The 18451-nt window shown below is 62.6% G+C and overlaps 3 protein-coding genes across 4 annotated transcripts; 1 reads left to right on the forward strand and 2 right to left on the reverse strand.

Annotated features, from left to right (window-relative positions):
- Positions 1-8604: 8604 nt before the first annotated feature.
- LOC143171733 (hepatic lectin-like) lies at positions 8605-11932 on the reverse strand. Of its 2 annotated transcripts, XM_076360767.1 has the most exons (7): positions 11797-11932; positions 10697-10804; positions 10186-10259; position 10111; positions 9630-9781; positions 9083-9195; positions 8605-8793 (listed from the first exon to the last, which is right to left on the reverse strand). In XM_076360767.1, the coding sequence occupies exons 1-7, from the start codon at positions 11837-11839 to the stop codon at positions 8658-8660; spliced, it is 627 nt and encodes a 208-aa protein (XP_076216882.1). In that variant the 5' UTR covers positions 11840-11932; the 3' UTR covers positions 8605-8657. The 2 variants fall into 2 exon arrangements, with proteins under 2 accessions (XP_076216882.1, XP_076216881.1); XM_076360766.1 differs by lacking the exons at position 10111; positions 10186-10259.
- A 2198-nt stretch (positions 11933-14130) lies between these two features.
- Positions 14131-17015, reverse strand: LOC143171746 (F-box/LRR-repeat protein 12-like). Its single transcript, XM_076360794.1, has 3 exons — positions 16915-17015; positions 16736-16808; positions 14131-15892 (listed from the first exon to the last, which is right to left on the reverse strand). Exons 1-3 carry the CDS (start codon positions 17013-17015, stop codon positions 15116-15118), a joined length of 951 nt encoding a protein of 316 aa, XP_076216909.1. The 3' UTR covers positions 14131-15115.
- A 57-nt stretch (positions 17016-17072) lies between these two features.
- Positions 17073-18149, forward strand: UBL5 (ubiquitin like 5). Its single transcript, XM_076360795.1, has 5 exons — positions 17073-17138; positions 17337-17397; positions 17491-17574; positions 17751-17788; positions 17930-18149. The coding sequence occupies exons 2-5, from the start codon at positions 17342-17344 to the stop codon at positions 17971-17973; spliced, it is 222 nt and encodes a 73-aa protein (XP_076216910.1). The 5' UTR covers positions 17073-17138; positions 17337-17341; the 3' UTR covers positions 17974-18149.
- The last annotated feature ends 302 nt before the right edge of the window (positions 18150-18451 follow it).

The raw sequence follows: 18451 nt of genomic DNA on the forward strand, positions 1-18451 counted from the left end.
CTTTCCTTTCCCTTTCCTTTCCTTTCCTTTCCTTTTCCTTTCCTTTCCTTTCCTTTCCTTTCCTTTCCTTTCCTTTCCTTTCCTTTCCTTTCCTTTTCCTTTTCCTTTTCCTTTTCCTTTTCCTTTTCCTTTTTCCTTTTCCTTTTCCTTTTCCTTTCTCTTCTCTTGCCTTGCCTTTCTTTCTATTCTGTCCTGTCCTGTTCTGTCCTGTTCCGTTCCGTTCCGGTCCCATTCTGTTCTATTTGGTGGCCTTGACCCTCCTGAAGGCACAGGATTGCCACCACGAGCAGAGCAGAGCCCAGCGCCCTAGCCACGGCAAAGACAGGCACAGCCACGCGGTGTAACCACAGACGTGGGCTCCCCTGCCCCGAAGAGCGGCTCGTGCCCCGCTGCACGAGCACGCAGGGCTTGCTGCCAGCTCCCAGCGTAATGGTGAGGGGACAGAGGTGCCCGCTCCTGCCCTCCTCCGATCTGTTCTTCACCCCGTGAGCAGGACCTTCGCTGCAGAGCAAAGCTCCTCAGGTTAAACTGCCGGCCCGCGTGTCCCAGAAGGACAAGGCATGGAGTGCTGTCATCTCCTGGGCAGCCTTGGACATCCCTCATTTCTTGAAAAAGCGTCCCAACAACCACCACCAACCTCTTCAGCCAACAGCTCGTCCCTTCTCCCTCTTCGCCCCTGCCGTGTCACCAAGTTAAATCAAAGCTGAACGCTTCTGTCCCTCCACTTGGACAGCATCCCTTCGCAGGACGCCTCTGTGGTCCTTATCAACTCACCTGGTCCTCGCCAGCCTACGTGACACCAACACCACGATGCCCTTCCGCAGCCCACCCTTCCAGAACCCCACCTCGCCACTGAGCCCCCCCCCAACACGGTCAAAACAGAGCCGAGAGGGAAGGAAAAATGGGAGAAAACTTACTTCTCGTAGTCGTGTTTGCAGTAGAGCTGCCGGTTGCGACAGTAGCAGGTCCCGGAGAGCGGCTGCAGGCAGACGGCGCATTTCACGCAGCCTTCGTGCCAGGAGCGCTCGTTGACTCGCAGGAGGAACCGGTCGGAGATGGGGGTGTCGCAGCCGGCGCACACCTCCCGCATCTTGGAGTCTGAACCTGGGCAGCAGGGAAAAGACGGCGTGAGAAGGAGTTTCCCTTTGCTGGGGAGGGGGATCATGTCCTGCAATAACGGGGGGGGGGGGTGATGCTTAGCCTCACATAACTCCTTGCAACCATCTACTATTGTTTTCCGCTTTTTTTTTATTTTAAAGCCACGTGGCGTTAGCGTAGGAGAGGGCGAAGGGAGGCTCGGCATGGAGGGTTTTGTGACAACCTTGAAAATAAATGTCAAAGTTGGCTCTGCGAAAGCAGCAGGTTTTGGGTTTCTCTGCAGGTGGTAAATTCCTGGTGAACCCCGAGCCCCCGGCTCTGGCACTCTATAAATCGCACAGGACGTGGAGAACACGCGTTTGGGAACCAGAGGGCAAATGTATGTGCGTCTCGACAGGAGACTGTGGGTGCTGAGCTTGTTGGAAACCTTGGTCCAGGTCAGGGGACAGACCTGCCTCGGAATTTTGTCCAGTTTCACCCCCGGTTTGGTGCCAAGAGCTGCTTAAAAAGGCTCCAGGGATTTGGGATTTTTTTTCCTCCTCGGCGTTATCAACATGTAAATCTATGGCTGCTCTTCAAAGGCTTCGTCACGACAACTTCAAGGTAAAGGAGTGAGTAATAAATACACTATCTGGGGCGCTGGATCTGGGTTGCAGGCTGAGCCAGGCAGCGGCACCCTCTCCGATGTCCACACCTCCACCCTGCCAAGCTCCTTGGGTTTTACGAGCACTTATCTCTGTCCTCTCCAGCTTCTCGATGCTTTTATCCTCCTGTAAGCTCGTGGGTCCTGGGGTAACACCTGCCCAAGCCCCCTCGAAGGGTTGGGGGGGATGGTGGCATCCCATGGATGAAGCTTATGGCTGGTTTAAACGGCAGGTGAGCTGCCAAGGGCAACCAAGGTCTTCTGCTGCACCTTGGAAGAACGTGGGGTTGAGGGGGGACACTAAGCCCAGCTCTAATTTGGGCTCTGCCCCAGGGCAAGGAGTCAAAGCCAACAAGTAGCGGTGGCAGACGGCAGGAGACGCGTTCCGGTGGACCTCTGCGCAAGGCTGGGAGACACAGAGGAGCCCTGACCCAGCAGCACCTCCAGCAAAAGGGGATTTTCTGCTCCTCCAGGAACACGCGGAGACTTTCCCGGCCCTGCAGATCTTCTCTCCCGGGCTCTGGGAAGCAGCCCTTACACCTGACCGCACTCCTCTGCCGATGAAGATCCCAGCCAGGACCCTGAACCAGCCCATCAGCGACTTGCTTTCCGGCTCCTTGGACTCAGCAGGCTCAAAGTGGCGGTAGGAGGATGGACGAGCGGAGCACGGAGCCAGCAGGACCGCCCCGGCGGAGGCGAAATGCAGGCGGTCAGAAAGTATCCGTGAGCAGGAAGCTTTCTGAACGCTTTTTCTGTCCAATTTTAGCCGCAGATGCTTTCCCGAAGTCCTGAAAGAATTTGAAACCACGGCAAATGCTCTCTGCCTTGAAGGGCGCCGCTGTCGTTAACACCAGCGCGGGACTGGTTGGGGGGGGGGGGGGGGGGAGGGGGGCAAATTGGGCTAATTTGGGCTTTCTATGCACCCGAAAATGGGGGTGTCTCGTGCGAAGGCAGCTTCTGCCCCACTTCGTTGCGGTGCTTGGGTTTGGGTCCTGCAGCATCCCGGCTGGCTGAGCCTGCAGACACGTGCCTGGGCGATGCGGGACGTTGCGGCAAGTCGAGTCCCTTGGAGCTCCCAGGCTCGGCGCAGCTCGTTAATTTAAGCGCTGGGACCTGGAAATCGGGTGGCAGCATCAGCTGGAGAGGACCAGACCCCGAAAGCCCTCCTGCAGATCGGGATCCAGCAGATCAGGAGCGGAAATGAGGATTTTAGCCCAAGAAGAGGAAAAATGAATGTCTGCCGTGCTGCCGGTGGTGCCGGAGCAGCGGCACAAGAGCTACAGTGGTGCAGCTCTGTAATGCCAGGAGGGCAGCGTGGACGGCCGAGGCAACAAGCAACCGCATCCCAGTGGCTGTGGGCACGTGCAGAGGTTCTCCGTGGATGTTTATCCCACGTTGAGCCTCCACTTCTCACTTTTTCCTCCGTTATTAACTTCCGGAGTCAAATATTTTCACCCTTCTTGGCTTTGACCCCACGGGCTGCGTGTCACCGCGGGACCAGCCAAACCTCCAGTGGGTCGGAGGCATCTGGGACTAAAAATCCCCAACTCTTCTTTAATTTAGGGGGAAAAAACAGGGAATAAGCTAATAGCAAATTAGTCTGAGAGCAGATAGTTACATCTCCAGGGAGCTCCGGGAATGCGGGATCAGTCTAAAAGGGAGAGACACAAAACTTCAGCCCGGGGATGTTTGTCCCTCCCTCTCGCTCAGCGAACAGGCAAGGAGGATGCCAGAGATTCGGGGTGGTGGGGAGGCAGCAGAATCCCACCTGCTGCCTGCCCGTGTCGTGGCTCGGGATGCGCGGGCAGGGCCCGGAGCAGAGGTCACCGCCCCCGGCAATAAGTCGCACCTGAGTCTCGCCTCGGCACAGGCCACGAACACGGTGATGCCGTAACACAACGGGAGACGAGCGAGCGATCCCGAGCTCCAGGGGGAAGAGGGGATGTGAAAAATCCCGGGAAAACTGTCGGCTTCCCTGAATCCCCCCCGCAGCCGGCCCGGGAGAAAGGCAAAACTGAAAGTAAAGGAGATTCTGCCTTACGCTGCCCTAAAGGCTTATAAAAACGCAACAGTTTGGACCCGCAAATACGTTAACGAAGAGCAACCCCAACCCACCACGTTGCGGCTCTCTGAGAAAGGGAAAAGGACAACGAGGGGGACGCGACCGGCGAGCCCAGCGTCGACGCGGAGGGGAGGCAGCTCGGGTGCCTCATCCCAGTATTATCCGAAATTAACCCCCCCCCCCCCCCGCCCCGCATCCAGGCCCTCCCACGGCACGCGAACTCCCCAGCGGGTCTCGTGGGCAGATACCCTCGCTGTGATTTAAAATTCGCCAGCTATCGCCCGCGGCTGGGATGGTCGAGGGCCGCGCGACCGCAGCCTGGCCCTGCGCGGGATGCTCCCTAAAATCAGCGAAGGGCCGGGATGAACTGAGGCTCCGAAGGGGCTTATCCAGGAGGTGGGGGCTGACGAGGGGCGGATGCTTGCGGTGTCCCTGTCCCTTCCGGGCTCCGTGCCTTGTGCCTTGCTAAATGCCGGCGCTGTCTGCCGTTAAGGACAACCTCAGCCCACGGAGCCGCAGCTGCTTTGGGGTTGCAAGATGGCATTTTGCAGCGCGCCAACATCTTGCCGCGGCTTTTGCTGCCTCAAAATTGGCAAACCAGAAAGCCAGGCTGAGCGAGGGGGGGGGGGGGGGGGGGGGTGTGCTCCTTCTCCCCTGATCACCCCGACAATCCGGGGGGAAGGAATCTCCTTCCCGAGCGGGGAATAAACACCGCAGAGGAGCAGGGAATGCCGCTGACGGCAGATGGGATCATACGGTTGGGGGGAAAACGGGCAGCGCAGGGAGGGCCGGCTGGTCCCGCCGCAACTTGCGGACACGCCGAGACCCCCCCCCCCCCCGGAGCGGCCCGGGGAGGATGAGGATGTGGCAGGCAGCCAGGGATGCTGCCTGAGCAGCCCGGGCTGGGGGGGGGCTGAGGGTCTCCCCGGTCCCCACTCCCCGGTGCGTGGCACCCGCTCCCGGTCTCTCCGGCACTCACCGAAGCCCAGGACCGGCGTTGCCTGCTGCAGGCAGGACGGAGTCTCTTCCCGTCTTCATGCCGGTGGCCAGCGCGGGGGCTGCGGGCGGAGAGGAGCGTTAAGGACCGGGACCGGTCACCCCCCCGGTGGGTCGGGGCTGCCCGGTGCCTCCCGGTCGTTTTCCACGTCCCCGGAGCTCCGGTTAACGAACGGCAACGAAATCACGGCGGCGGCGGCGGCCACCGACCCCGCTCCCCCCGGTCCCGTTGTGGGTTAAGACCGACCTTGCCCCCGGCATCCCCGGAGCCCACCCCGGGGGCTGCGCCGGGGGATGCGGCCGCGGTGCTTCCCCCCCCCCCCCCCCCCCCCCCCCGCCCCGTCCCGTCCTGTCGGGACACGGCGGCCCGACGGGTCCCTGCGCTGCCGGTGCCGGTGCTGGTGCCGGTGCCGGTGCCGGTGCCGGGCTCTCCGCTCACGGACGGGGCGCACACCCCTGTCGCCTCCCCGGGTTTCCCCATACGGGGAGTCCCGGGTTACCGGCACCGCATCCCCGCCCGCCCCGTCTACGCGCGGGCACTTACCGGGACAACGATACCGGCAGCGGTACCGGCAGGGAGGGGAAGGGAGAGGAGCGGAGCGGGGCGCGACTGTACGCGGGGCAGAGCGCGCAGCCCCCGCCCGTGTCCGCGCCCGCGCCCGTGAGCGCCGCCGCCCCCCGCCTCCCCCGGGAGCGCGCCTGAGCCGGGAGCGCGTCGGGGGCCCCATCAAGGCGGGGGACACCCCCCACCCCCCCCCCCGCCGCCCCGGTCCGGACCCCCCCCCCCCCGCCTTCCCCGTTCCCCCCGGGGGGTTGATGCCGGCAGAGCCCGGTGCGCCCAAAAGGCGATACCGACGGCGCCCCGGCAGCGGGTGTCGTGACAGAGGCAGCGCTTCTCACGACAGGGGCTGTCGCAGGCACGGGGGAAGGCTCCGCGGGGTCCTGACCGTCGCGGGGCGGGGGGCGGGGGGGGGGGGGCAGGCTCCGCGCCGCCGGTCTCGTTAATCCGCCTCCGCTTCGCCGCTCACCGCGGGGCTGCCGGGCTCTGTCACGACAGCCGTGTCGCCGACCGGGCGGGCGGAGGCGCGTCCTCCCGCCGTCGGGGTCGCCGTGGCCCCGCTCGACCCCGGGGACGGTCCCACCGGGGCGGCGGCGGCGGCGGCACCGGCCCGGAGCGGGGGGCGGCGGGGGGCTGGGGCTCCGCCGGGTCGATGTCCGCGACCCTCCCGCGGCTCCTCGAACGAATCCGCCGCGGGCATCGTCCGGGGAACCGGGGGGGGGGGCGGGACGACCGGGCCGGGGGCTGCCGCTGCCAGCCGGGACCGAGCGGCGGGGCCGGAGCTCCGGGGCGGCCCCGGGCACCGGGCACCGGCAGAACCTCGGGGCTGCAGCCGGGTGGGTGTCCCGGGGGGCGGGTGCGCTGGGTGCTGCCACCCCCCGGGTCCCGGCCCCGAGCTGCCCTCGGGGGTGGGGGGGGGGGCGGGGGGCACGGCCGGGCACCCCCGGTACCGGGCGGCTGAGAGCGGCTCCCACCCGCTCCCTGCAGCGCACACACGCACCTCACAGCGTGCACGCACACGCGTGTGCAACACCCGCTCCCTGCAGCACACCCCCCCCCCCTCACAGCGTGCACGCACACGCATGTGAACACCAGCTCCCTGCAGCACACCACGCACCTCACAGCGTGCACGCACACGCGTGTGCACACCCACTCCCTGCAGCACGCACACACCCCACCTCGCAGTGTTCACGCACACGCGTGTGAACACCTGCTCCCTGCAGCACACACACACCTCGCAGCGTGCACGCACACACGTGCACACACCCACACGCATCACACACGCACCTCGCAACGTGCACGCACGTACGTGCACACACCCGCTCCCTGCAGCGCACACACACACCTCGCAGCGTGCACACACACGCATGTGAACACCTGCTCCCTGCAGCACACACCACCTCGCAGCGTGCACGCACACACGTGCACACACCCACACGCATCACACACGCACCTCGCAACGTGCACGCACGTACGTGCACACCCCCGCTCCCTGCAGCGCACACACACACCTCGCAGCGTGCACACACACGCGTGTGAACACCAGCTCCCTGCAGCACACGCACCTCGCAGTGTGCACGCACACGCGTGTGCACACCCACTCCCTGCAGCACGCACACACCCCTCGCAGTGTTCACGCACACGCGTGTGCACACCAGCTCCCTGCAGCACACACGCACCTCGCAACGTGCACGCATGCACATGCACACACCCGCACGCATCACACACGTACCTCGCAGCGTGCACACACACGCGTGCACACACCAGCTCCCTGCAGCACACACGCACCTTGCAGCGTGCGTGCACGCATGTGCACACACCCGTTCCCTGCAGCACGCACTCCCGCCTCGCAGCGTGCATGCACACGTGTGTGAACACCAGCTCCTTGCAGCACACACACACCTCGCAGCGTGCACGCACGCACGTGCACACACCCGCTCCCTGCAGCACACACACGCACCTTGCAGCGTGCACGCACACATGTGTGAACACCAGCTCCCTGCAGCACACACACACCTCGCAGCGTGCATGCACACGCATGTGCACAACCGCTCCCTGCAGCGCACACACGCACCTCGCAGCGTGCACGCACGCACGTGCGCACACCCGCTCCCTGCAGCGCGCACTCCCGCCTCGCAGCGTGCACACCCGCCTGGGCACACCCGCGCGTATCGCGCGCACACCTCGCGGTGCGCACACGCACGTGCACGCACACCCGCTGCCGCCGTGCGAGGGCCGGCTGCCACCCGTGGCTCTTCACATGGGGGCGAGCGGGGTGAGCGGAGTCCTGCCCGAAACCAGCGCGGCAGCTCGAGGTTTCCCAATCTGGCCCAAAATGAGCTTTTGTTTGGTTGGTTTTTTGTGGAAGGATGGAAAATGTGGGAGGGAGCCCCAACCCCGCAGGGTCCTGGAGCCCCCACCGCTGGCCCAAGGACCCCCATCGGTGACCGAAGTGACACGGAGCTGAACCATGATCGAGCTTCACGTTATAACAAACAAGTACCGGGCAATTTTGTCGTGTGGAATCCAAATTGAAACGCCAAGAAGAAAAAAGGAGAAGTTACAAAAATGGCGGGGGTGGTTCCCCCCCCCCCCTCGGTAGGAAAACCAAACCTCATTTCCACCTCTGAAACCGCGTTTACTGGTGTCCCACGGCTGCTTGACTCGGATCCTCTGCTCGGTGGCAGGGACTCGAGCCGGGAGGAGTGGGTACGGGCAGCCCCGACTGCGGGCAGGTGCCGGCAGGCAGAGGGGCTGCTCTTAGAGACGGCAGAGCTGCCCTCAGTACCAAACCCCTTCAGGAGCGGGGAGGCTCGCGGCGGAGGCGCCGAATCCTCTCGGACGTGGCTCAGCTCTGCTATAGTCCATCCCAGCCTCCCCTCCCTGACGCTACCGCGGGAGATGCCCCCGTCCTGCTCCCGGGATGCTGCGTTGGGCAGCAAATCCCATCTTCTGTCCCATTTGTTCCCCGGCCTGCTCCCCGGCGTTGCTGCTGAACCTGCACGACGTCCGTCTGCAGCCCCAGCTCGCCCCCACCCCTTCACGCGCGCGGCTAGAAACACGAGAAGCTTCGTTAACCAGAGCAATAATCGTCCTTTATGAGGCTGAGCTCCCCACGGAGGACGCAGATTCCTGCGTATATTGCTTAGGACCATCAAAATCCATCCCTGCTCTTCCTCAGGACAGGGCGGTGGAGAGGAAGAGTGGGGAGCGGGCGCCCGGCTAGTATAAATTAAGAAGGCGAAAAGGAACGCCTGCGGTGCCAGAGCATCGGACGTTGCCTCCGCGCGTGGCTTTGCTCAGTTGGGCAGAGGCTTTTCGCAGACGTAGTAGCACTCATAGGTGCAGTAGACGTCGTTCCACTTCCCGGAGACCCAGATGTGGGCACAATCTTCGTTGCTGCCGCTGTTGTTGGGCTCTCCCTCCTTCCAAAATCTGGGCAGAGGGAGGATCAAACTGAGCGAGGGAGCGGGGGCAGGCAGCTGAGCGGAGCAGCTTTCCCTGGGGCTGGGAGAAGGGCAGGGACTAGCTAAACCTGTCTGATTTTAGGTGGGTTTAGACACTAATTCTTGCCTCTGCTGCTGTTAGACCTCGCGGTGAGTGCCCATCCCAGGGCAGGGTGAAGAAACCCAGTCTGCTGGCTGAAACAGGGGTGTGCGGGCAGGGAAGCTGCCTGCTGTTTTGGGGTGACGGGCATGAAAACGCAGGGCGGGCCGGCACTCACGTGAACGTGGTTTTATAGTCGGTCCCGTCGATCCATTCCCATTCCCCTTCCGAATTCTCGTCCGTGAGCCCGATCCAAAAACGCTCATTCCTTGTCCTGAACATGACAAAATTCTGCAGCGGGGAGAGGGATCAGGAGGGAAAAGCACCAGGAAAAGGCTCCTCGAGCCGGCAGGCTCGGGGCAATCTCGGCTCCGCGTTTGCACCACGGAGGAGCCGGAGAGGTACAATTCTGCGCTTGGCTATTGATTTACAACGTGGAGGTGGCAGGATAGGTGCCGGTGCTGTGGTCAAGCATCCGGCACACGTACAGGAGAAGCCCTGGATGCAGGCAGCGGGCAGGCAGAGCAGGTTCTGCCTGCTCTCTGCTGGCTGATGCAAAGGATAACAAGCACCAGCCCTCGGCTGCCCAGCGAGGTTGGGGTGCGCAGGATGGCGGCAGGGAGCCGGGGAGGTACCGGGGCCGGGGGGCAGGGGGGTGCTCTGCAGAAGGCTGGGGCAGGATTCGGGCAAGCCTGGGCTTTCCTGCTTGGAGCTGGAGTCTTTACCTGCTTGGCGTAGCTGTTAATGATAGCCAACCGCGAGTGCATCTCTTCGCACTGAGCCTTCGCCTTGTACCAGCTCATTCTGGTCAGGGAGAAGTAGTAACATTTTCCATCGAAGTATTCCCATTCCCTGGATCCGGGTCCGCAGGGAAACACTGGCGAAAGGAGGACGAGGGGGAAGTCAGGGGGCTCGCGGGCAGTCGAGCCGGTCCTCGCTGGGCTCGTCCCAGCAAGAGGGTTTTCCAGCAGCGCTCCAGCGCCAAACTGGTACGGACGCAGCGGCCCAGCCCCGGAGCTTGCTCTGTGTTGGATTGCCACGAAGGCGGCAGCCGGCACCCGAAAAAGCCTCTACCACAAGGAAAATTTGTGGGTTTTTGGTTTTTTTTTTCCTAAAATATAAACGTGCTCGCTGCTGGCAGAGCAGCAAACCCAGAAGGGGACGGGTGCCCCGCACGGCCTTAGCGAAGCAATCCGGGGCGGGAACACTCTGGGGACAATTTAGGGAAACTTCCCAGGGGAAGAAAAGCTGGTGGGTTTGGGCAGCGGCCAGGACTTACACAGAAAATCCCCTGCCGGAAAAGTTCTGTTTCCGTTCCGGCTGCACCTCGTTGAGTTTAGAAGAAATGGCTGAAACTATTCGAGAGAGAGAGAGGGAGAGGGAGAGACGCTTGGGTTATCGGTCGTGTTGCCACCCACGCGCCGAGGGTTGCCTGCGAGCACCTCACCCCGGCGAGGCTACAGATTGTTAGCCTTGTTTGTTCCGGCGTCTTTATTCTGCTGGGGATGCACTTTTCCAGCAGCCTACGGGGCAAAGGAATCCCAGGAAACTTAAAATAGTGGCTTATAGCTTGGATTAGCCAGTATTTTATATATTTATATATAGATTTTATAGCGAGACGGTAGCGTGGACGTCAGCAGCCACTACATGGGACAGCCCGGGAGCTCCTCTGGTCATCCTGTCCTGTGGAATTGGGAGCTATAGAGTCCTCTAGAGCGTGAGCCCGCGCTTCGACCTCGTGTATCCCTCGGTCCTACCTGCCTAATTAATTAGTTCAAAGATGTCCCAGTACCTCTGGAGAGCGACACAGCGAACAGGGTGATGATCAGCAAGAAGGAGAGGGCCAGTAGCAAGTATACCGTGAAAAAGGATCTCAGCTTCTGCCGGAAGAAGTTTCTGTCTTTAAAAGAAAAAAAAAAAAAAACAACAAACCAAACCCAAAAAACCAGATGTGAAAATATTCCCTTCGGATCACCGGGATTTTCTCATAGCTCCTCTGGTTCCATTTATTGAAGGGTTAATAAATAACCCGGAATAGTTAACTATTTGCTACAGAAGCCAACGTTTTGATGATAATTCCTGTCCAGACCGACCTGGGGGGGGGCTGAAAGCGCCCCAAAACGGAGGCTGTCACACAGTTGTCGTGTTAGCACTGGCGTGGCCTTGCTACAGGGCAGGGCAGGTGACCTCAGGTACCACGTAAGCAAAATCAAAAGAAATTATAAGCTTACGCCGTGGATTTTGGGCTGCGACATGTTTTTAAGCCCTCCTCGGCTGTCTAGTAACCCTTTTCGAAAGGGAAATGGTTCCCCAAGCGACAGTCCGCGCCTGGAGGGCTCTTTGCCGTCCCTAGCTGGCATCAGGTGCCCTTCTCGGAGGGGTTGAACCTTGGAAATACCCATGGGTGGTTCCAAGGTTCAACCTGGGGAGGTTTGCAAGGGTGCCGGGCCACCCGGTTTGGGGAGCTCGGCTCGGGAAGGCTCCGGGAAGAGCTGAATTTTACTCTGGTTCGGGGCACTTCCAAGGCTGAACCCTCTCAGGTGTTGCCGGTTGGGCACCACCGGCTTCGCACCACTGAGGGACCTTCATCTCCGCGGCAGCCCACAGCTGCGGCCGTGGCCCTTTTCCCTCATCTTCCACCTGAGCCTCGACCCCGGGGGACGAGCTCGTCAGCGCGGGGTTCCCCACCCCGCCCAATCAACCCCGTTAGAGCCGGTTAGCCGAGTTGCCGAAGCAGAGGAGGAAGGAGAGCGCTGGACCTTCCTCTCCCTCAGAAACCGAGCGTGTTGGTGGAGAATAGACCACGGTCCAAGACACGGTCTCGTCACCCTCTTCGCTCCTGCCCGTCCGCTCGAGGCGGTGGGTTGGAGGGCTGGCGCGGCTGAAGTTTACCTTTAAAAACGTGCAGGTCATCGTGAAGATGTTCCTCGTCCATCCTGGTAAGCTCTGGCCGGGGAGACCTTACTCGGGACCAAGGAAGCAGAAGCTTTTTCACCGGGATCTCTGGAAGAGAGAACTCGCAGTACCCCTAGGGATGTCCAGTCCAAAGGTTATAATTTAACCAGCAGTTTTTCAGGCTCTGTCCTATTGGTTTGTCCTCTCAAAATAGCAGCTTGGATTGTGTCCACTTCCAATAATTCATCTTTCTGGAGGTTTGTGGGGTGTTTTTCCCCACCCCCCCCCCCCTCCAGCCAGGCCGGGTGCCCTTTCTGCTTGTAACTCTTCCCCATCCCTTTGGCTTAAAAAAGGGGCAAATTCTGGAATTTCTGAAGGTGTTTCCTCCAAGCGTGGAAACGAGCGGGTCCGGAAAATAAGAAATGGTCTTCGGTTCGGAAACCGAAGCTGAAGGCACAAGCGGCGCCCCAACAGACGCGCTCGCCCAAGGAAACAAAAACGGCTCCGGGTCTGACAAAGCACCCGTACGAACGTGCCGTGGAAATCTGCGTCTGGCGGAGGCGTAGGGGCGGCTTGCTGATGCGGGGTCGCTCCCCGCAGTACTTGATGCCCCAGAAAGTTTAGGGCCTCTCGGAGTTTTGTTTTCACTCTGGTGGCTGCGGACCCTTGCTCCTCTCAGCCCCGACAAGACTCCGAGAGCTGTTTCGTGCCCCGGCTTCGCCGAGGAGGGGGGGTTAGCTGGCTCTCTTTTAAGCCTTTTGTTCCGTATTTTTAAAAGAAGTTGGGCTTTGATGTCATCCTGATGTGCGGTAGGCAGCTCTAAGGCGGGGCGGGGGGGGGAAGAACCGTTCAAGTTAAAGGTTGGCAAAAGACGAAATGGAGGTAAACAGAGTAGAAACGCCCCGAATTTGGAAATTAGAAGCAACGAGGGTCTGGAACAGCCCTCCAAGAGCTTCAGCAGATGTGTGAGGAGGGCGAGCTGCTGTTCTACCGGGGCAGAAGCAGAACTGATCATTCAAGAAGACCCTTTCAGTCCCTTATTCCTATAATTTGCCCGTGGTCGGCCGACGTTTACAGCTCCCCTCCCGCTTCCAAACCCGTAAAGCCCGCTTTGCGCCGTGTAAACTTGTGATTGCTGTTCCGCGCGCTATTCCACGTGCGGCAATTATGCGCTCTGCAGCGCTGCTGGAAAACTGGCGAGTTGGGACTGCCGGGTATGAAATTACGTTGTTGGGAGCGCTGTGCCGTCAGGCTCGCAAACATCCCACTGCAAACATTGAGAGAGCATTTAGGTTCTCGCCGCATCGAGCTGCGCCTTGACTGACTGACGGATTTTTACGGGTTTTAATTTTCCCTTTTGCCGTTTTTACCTTGGCTCTGCGAGCCCGGAGAGCGCTGTGACAGATAGGGCTTGAAGTTTTAATAACGCTAATTACTCCAGCGTACATCTCCGGGCCTGTGATAAACGCGTAGCGGCGGTTATTAAGCCGGCAGCCTTGGGATGCTTTCCAAAGCAGAGCTGGGGCGCTCTGCCGTTGTTTATTTGCCCCAAAGCTACACCGAGATCGTGTCTAGGAAGGGAAAGGAGGCCAGGGCACAAAGACCGGCTGTTAAACGAGATGCACGGCAACGAGGATTTCGTCACGGGGCTGGGGGGGGGACGACACGGTCGGTCACTGCCACCCGGGTCTGTCTGAAACCGAACGGCTTTATTGCATAAGCTGAACGGAGGGCAGGGGGTGCCTGGGGTGAAAACAGCCGGATCTCGAGGCGGAGCCCGGAAAAGGCTCAGCCGAGACGTTAATCCTTCCGCTGCGCTTCCTCGGAGACCGCTCTTGTCTCCCCCAGCTCCCAAGGAGGGGGCAGGGGGGCAGGGGAAAAAAAAAAGAGCGACCGACGTTCTGTGGGAAACGTCAGTTCACGTCTCTCCCGGTCCGGATCGGGGGGGGGAGGCGAACAGCGTGGGAGACCCCCTCGGGGAGGGGACGGGGGGCGTCAGGAGGATCCAGGACTCGGGCGTTCGTCCGAGCTCTTTGGAATCCCACGTGTCTCCCTGCCGTAAGGGGAAAAGCTCTGCCGGGACTGAAGGGTTGGCTAAATCGGGAGACAAATGGATGGGTCTCCCCGAGGGATTCCTGGGCCAAGCTCTGGATCACCGCGGCCTGGCTAACGCCATCGCTGACTCCATGTCCCCGCTTGTTACCTTCATCCCAGGACAGCAGGTCTTCAGCTGTTAACACCCGAGGACGCCGCCGGGTGGCAAAAGCTGCCCGACTTCTTTATTTTAACAGAGACGTTAGCTCAGTTAAAACACTGTGGCGTGAGAAAACATAAATCAAAAGCATTTTTATTTAATAAATACAGTATTGGATTTAAAAACACCCTCAGCTGACCCAACAGAACAGCAACGGCGCAGCGCTCGGTGTCGGTTATCTGGCGTTACGACATTGCAGGGAGGAGGAGGAGGAGGAGAACGCGGATGATTAAAAAGTGACAAGGAAAGGCGGCTGCTTCCGCTGCACGGCCCAGCAAAACCCAGAGGTAACGGCAGCCCCCGGCGATGCCCGAGAGCCCGCACCGGCCTGTTGGCCGCGCGAATGGGAGGCGCGGCTCTCGGGACCAGGCGGTCAGGAAGCCCCGCGACCAAAACCTTTCCGAAGGGTAACCTGGAAGAACCGAGTCTGGAGGAAAGTAGAAGGAAGACGACACCCTGGACTGAAAACGCTCGCTGTCCGGGCGGATCGCCCGAGCTCTTCCAAGAAAAGAGCGGCTCTGGCACGTGTCGCTGAGGTGTTTCTTCCCTGGCGGAGTTTGGAGCGTACGTGCAGGGGGGGTTGAGCAATCGGAGTTAGGTATTAACTGGCAGTCTGGGGTTTGGGCTGCCGGATCTCTCTTTTGTTTGTTTTCCAGCGGCAGGAGGGCGCCCCACTTCGCTCCTCGAATTCCGCGCTCGTTCAACCGCTGCCCGACGTCTAGCGGCGGGGGAAGAGGAGCAGGCAGAGGGTTGAAACTCGTAACCTCAGCCGGCCTTTGGTCAGCTCAACAACGGGCTTCCCAAAGGCTTGGGCGCTCCCCGGCTCCCCTGTTCCAGGGAAAAGGGGGGGGGGGGGGGGGGGGATCGTAGCAAAAGCAAGCTCCCGCCAAAACCGTTTTACACGACGCTCTGGCTGGTTTAGCCCCAACGAAAATCCTGTCCCAAAAATACGTACAGCAGCTCCCAGGAGAAGAGACCGTACCCCGAAAAAAAAAAAAAAAAAAAAGGAGCACTTGAGGCGCGGGACCGAACGACAAAAGCCCCGCCGCTTCAGGCCGCGCGTCAAGGAGTACGTGAAAAACTGCAGTGGGGCAAACTCGCCTGGATCTTATCGATTGCTTCGTCTTCAAAGCCAGCCCCGCCTAATTTGAGGTTCCTCAGCTGGGGCAGCGCTTGGCACAAAGCAGTAACGGCGCCGGGGGAAATCTTGTCGCAGAGGTCAAGGCAGAGCGTCTCCAGGCACCGCAGGGCTGCTAAGCGAGCCAGGCCCGCCTTCGTCAGGGAGTAAGCGTCGCTGATCTCCAGGAACCGGAGACGTTTCATGTGGCGCCCGACGAAGTCCATGGCGGAGTCGCCGACGCCGCCGCAGCGGCGCAGGACCAGGCGCTCCAGCTCCTCCAGGTGCGGAGCCGCCCTCTGAATCCCCTGATCTGTGACGCGGTAGGTGCCCGAAAGGCTCAGCGTCTTCAGGCGGCTCTGGGAGGAGATGTTCAGGAGGTGGTGATCGGAAAAGGCAGGGACGTTGCCGACAACGAGGCACTGCAGCCGGGGCAGGGCCCTGGCGGCGGAGCCGCAGAACCAGGCGGCGGGGATTTCGCAGCGACTCAGCTCCAGCGCCTGGAGGGAAGGGGGGATGCTCTCGTAGGGGACGGGGCGGAGGTCCGTCTCGGCCAGGCACAGGCGGCGGAGCTGGGGGCACCGGTTCTTGAGGGCGGCCAGCAGCGCCGGGGAGAGGAGCCGCTGTTTGCCGCCGCAGGAGAGCGTGCCCCGCACCCGCAGCGTCTGCAGGCTGTCGCGGAGGTGCCGCCGCACCAGGTGCCACAGGATGCGGGAGCTGAGCTGGGGGGGAGGAAGGAAACGGCTCCTTCCCAGGGGGTGGGCGGGGGGGGACAGACCCCCGCTGCCCGCGGTGGGGTGATCTGCCCCCTCCCCCCCAATCTCAACCCCGTCCTCACGGTGGGGTGGACCCCCCCCCCAATCTCAGCCCCCTCCCTGCAGTGGGGTGACCCCCCCCCCCCAAATCTCAGCCCCCTCCCTGCAGTGGGGTGACCCCCCCCCAAATCTCAGCCCCCTCCCTGCAGTGGGGTGACTCAGCCCCCTCCCCGCGGTGGGGTGACACCCCCCCCCCATCTCAACCCCCTCCCCGCGGTGGGGTGATTCCCCCCCCCCAATCTCAGCCCCCTCCCCACGGTGGGGTGACCCTCCCCCCCAAATCTCAGCCCCCTCCCTGTGGTGGGGTGACACCCCCCCCTCGCTCTCAGCCCTCTCCCCGCAGTGGGGTGACACCCCCCCGAATCTCAGCTCCCTCCCCGTGGTGGGGTGATTCCCTACCCCCCCCCCCCCCAATCTCAGCCCCCTCCCCGAGGTGGGGTGACCCCCCCCCCATCTCAGCCCCCTCCCCGAGGTGGGGTGACCCCCCCCCCCCCCCAGTCTCAGCCCCCTCCCCGCGGTGGGGTGACACCCCCCCCCCATCTCAACCCCCTCCCCGCGGTGGGGTGACCCCCCCCCCAAATCTCAGCCCCCTCCCTGCGGTGGGGTGACCCCCCCCAAATCTCAGCCCCCTCCCCGCGGTGGGGTGATTCCCTCCCCCCCCCCCCCCCCCGCCATCTCAGCCCCCTCCCCGCGGTGGAGCGATTCCCACCCCCGCCTCCCGGTCCGGGAAGGGGGTCGGGCGGCCCGTACCCGGTGCGGGCTCAGATCCACGTGTCTCCAGACCGTCCGGTCCAACGCCAGCCGCCGCCACCGCCGGCAGACCCTGCGGAGAGGCGGGAGGCCGTCAGCGCCGGGGGCCGGGAGGGGCCCGGTGCCGGTCGGGGGCGGCGGGGAGGGGAGGGGAGGGGAGCGGGGGGGGGGGGTCCCACCTGGCCGCCCGCAGCCGGTCCCGCAGCGGCAGCAGCGCCAGGACCTGCAGCAGCACCGAATCGGGCAGCACCGGCAACTCCGAACCCGCCGCCTCCGCCATCTTGGCCGCTTCACGACGACGAGGCGGGCGTTGCGCCTCGCGTCACTTCCGCTTCCGGCCCGGCTCCCCGGTAGCTTCCGGTTCCGGCGCGGTAACGGCTGCGGCGGAGTGACGCAGAGCTCGGTGGGTACCGGGAGGGTTCGGGGGGGGGGGGGGGGGGCTCTGGTGGGGTCAGGACCTCCCTGTTTAACCCCCTTCCTTACCGACAACCCCTCTCCCGGTGCCTCTTCCCCCCCCCCCCCCTCCCGGTGCCTCATCGCTCCTCCCCGTTAACCCTCCGGTGTGCCGCCGCCGCCGCTAACCCCTCTCGTCATCCCTCAGCAACGATGATCGAAGTCGTCTGCAACGATCGCCTGGGCAAGAAGGTGCGGGTGAAATGCAAGTATCCCCGGGAACCGGGACTGGGGGCGGGCGGCGGGGGGGGGGGCGGCTCCTCCTCCCGGTTCCCCCCGTTTTTCCTTAACGGCCCCGCCAGCACGGAGGATTCCATCCGCGACCTGAAGAAGTTGATCGCGGCCCAGACCGGGACCCGCTGGGATAAAATCGTGCTCAAGAAATGGTGAGTGGGGCCGGGGGGGGGGGGGGGGGGGGTAGAAGCGGCCGGTGCCCCGGGATGGCGGGGGGGGGGGGGGCCCGACGGCCCCGGAGGGGCCGTCGGGCCCCCCCCCCCCCCGCCATCCCGGGGAGGTGGAGACGGTACCGGCCACCCGATAGCTGTGTTTTCCATCCCCACAGGTACACCATCTTCAAGGATCACGTCACGCTGGGCGACTGTATCCTTCTCCGAGCCGGTGTTTTACGGTGTTAACGGCGGCGGGGGGGGCGGGGGGGGTGTCCGCAGCTTCCCCCCCCCCCCCCCCCCCCCGCTTCAAGTCCCGTCGGTCTCCGCCCTTCTCCTTAACTCCGTCTTCCAGATGAGATCCACGATGGCATGAACCTGGAGCTCTACTACCAGTAGCGGCTGCCATCCCCTCCCGGTTCCCCCCGGTCTCACACCCCCCCCCGAGCCCCGTTACACCCTCCCCCCCCCCCCGCAGCCCCCGGTATGGGCGAGCTGGAGCCACGTTGAGGCTCTTAAACCCGCTGTAGCTGCCCCGGAGCGTTTAAGTGGTTTATAATAAACGTGTCTCTCGACTCTCTCGTTGCTGGGTGGTTCCGGGGGGGGGGGGCGGCGGGGACGGGGCACCGGGAGCGGCGGGGCGGCGCGTTGCCGTTTCTCGACGCGCTCTTACTTCTTTTGTCCACCCGCGGCCACTGTCCGTTCCTGCGTCACGTGCCCGGAACCGCTTCCGGGCTCAATGCGGCCTCCCGCCGGCAAGCCGATCAGCGCCAGAAGGGCGGACGCTTCCGCCAATGGCAGCGGGGGGAGGTTGGGCGCTGCCTTCCCTCGGGCCAATGGGAGCAGGGAGGGGGCGGGATCACCCCGCCCCTCCCCG

This window comes from Aptenodytes patagonicus, chromosome 30 (genome assembly GCF_965638725.1).
Source record: "Aptenodytes patagonicus chromosome 30, bAptPat1.pri.cur, whole genome shotgun sequence".
Taxonomy (NCBI): domain Eukaryota; kingdom Metazoa; phylum Chordata; class Aves; order Sphenisciformes; family Spheniscidae; genus Aptenodytes; species Aptenodytes patagonicus.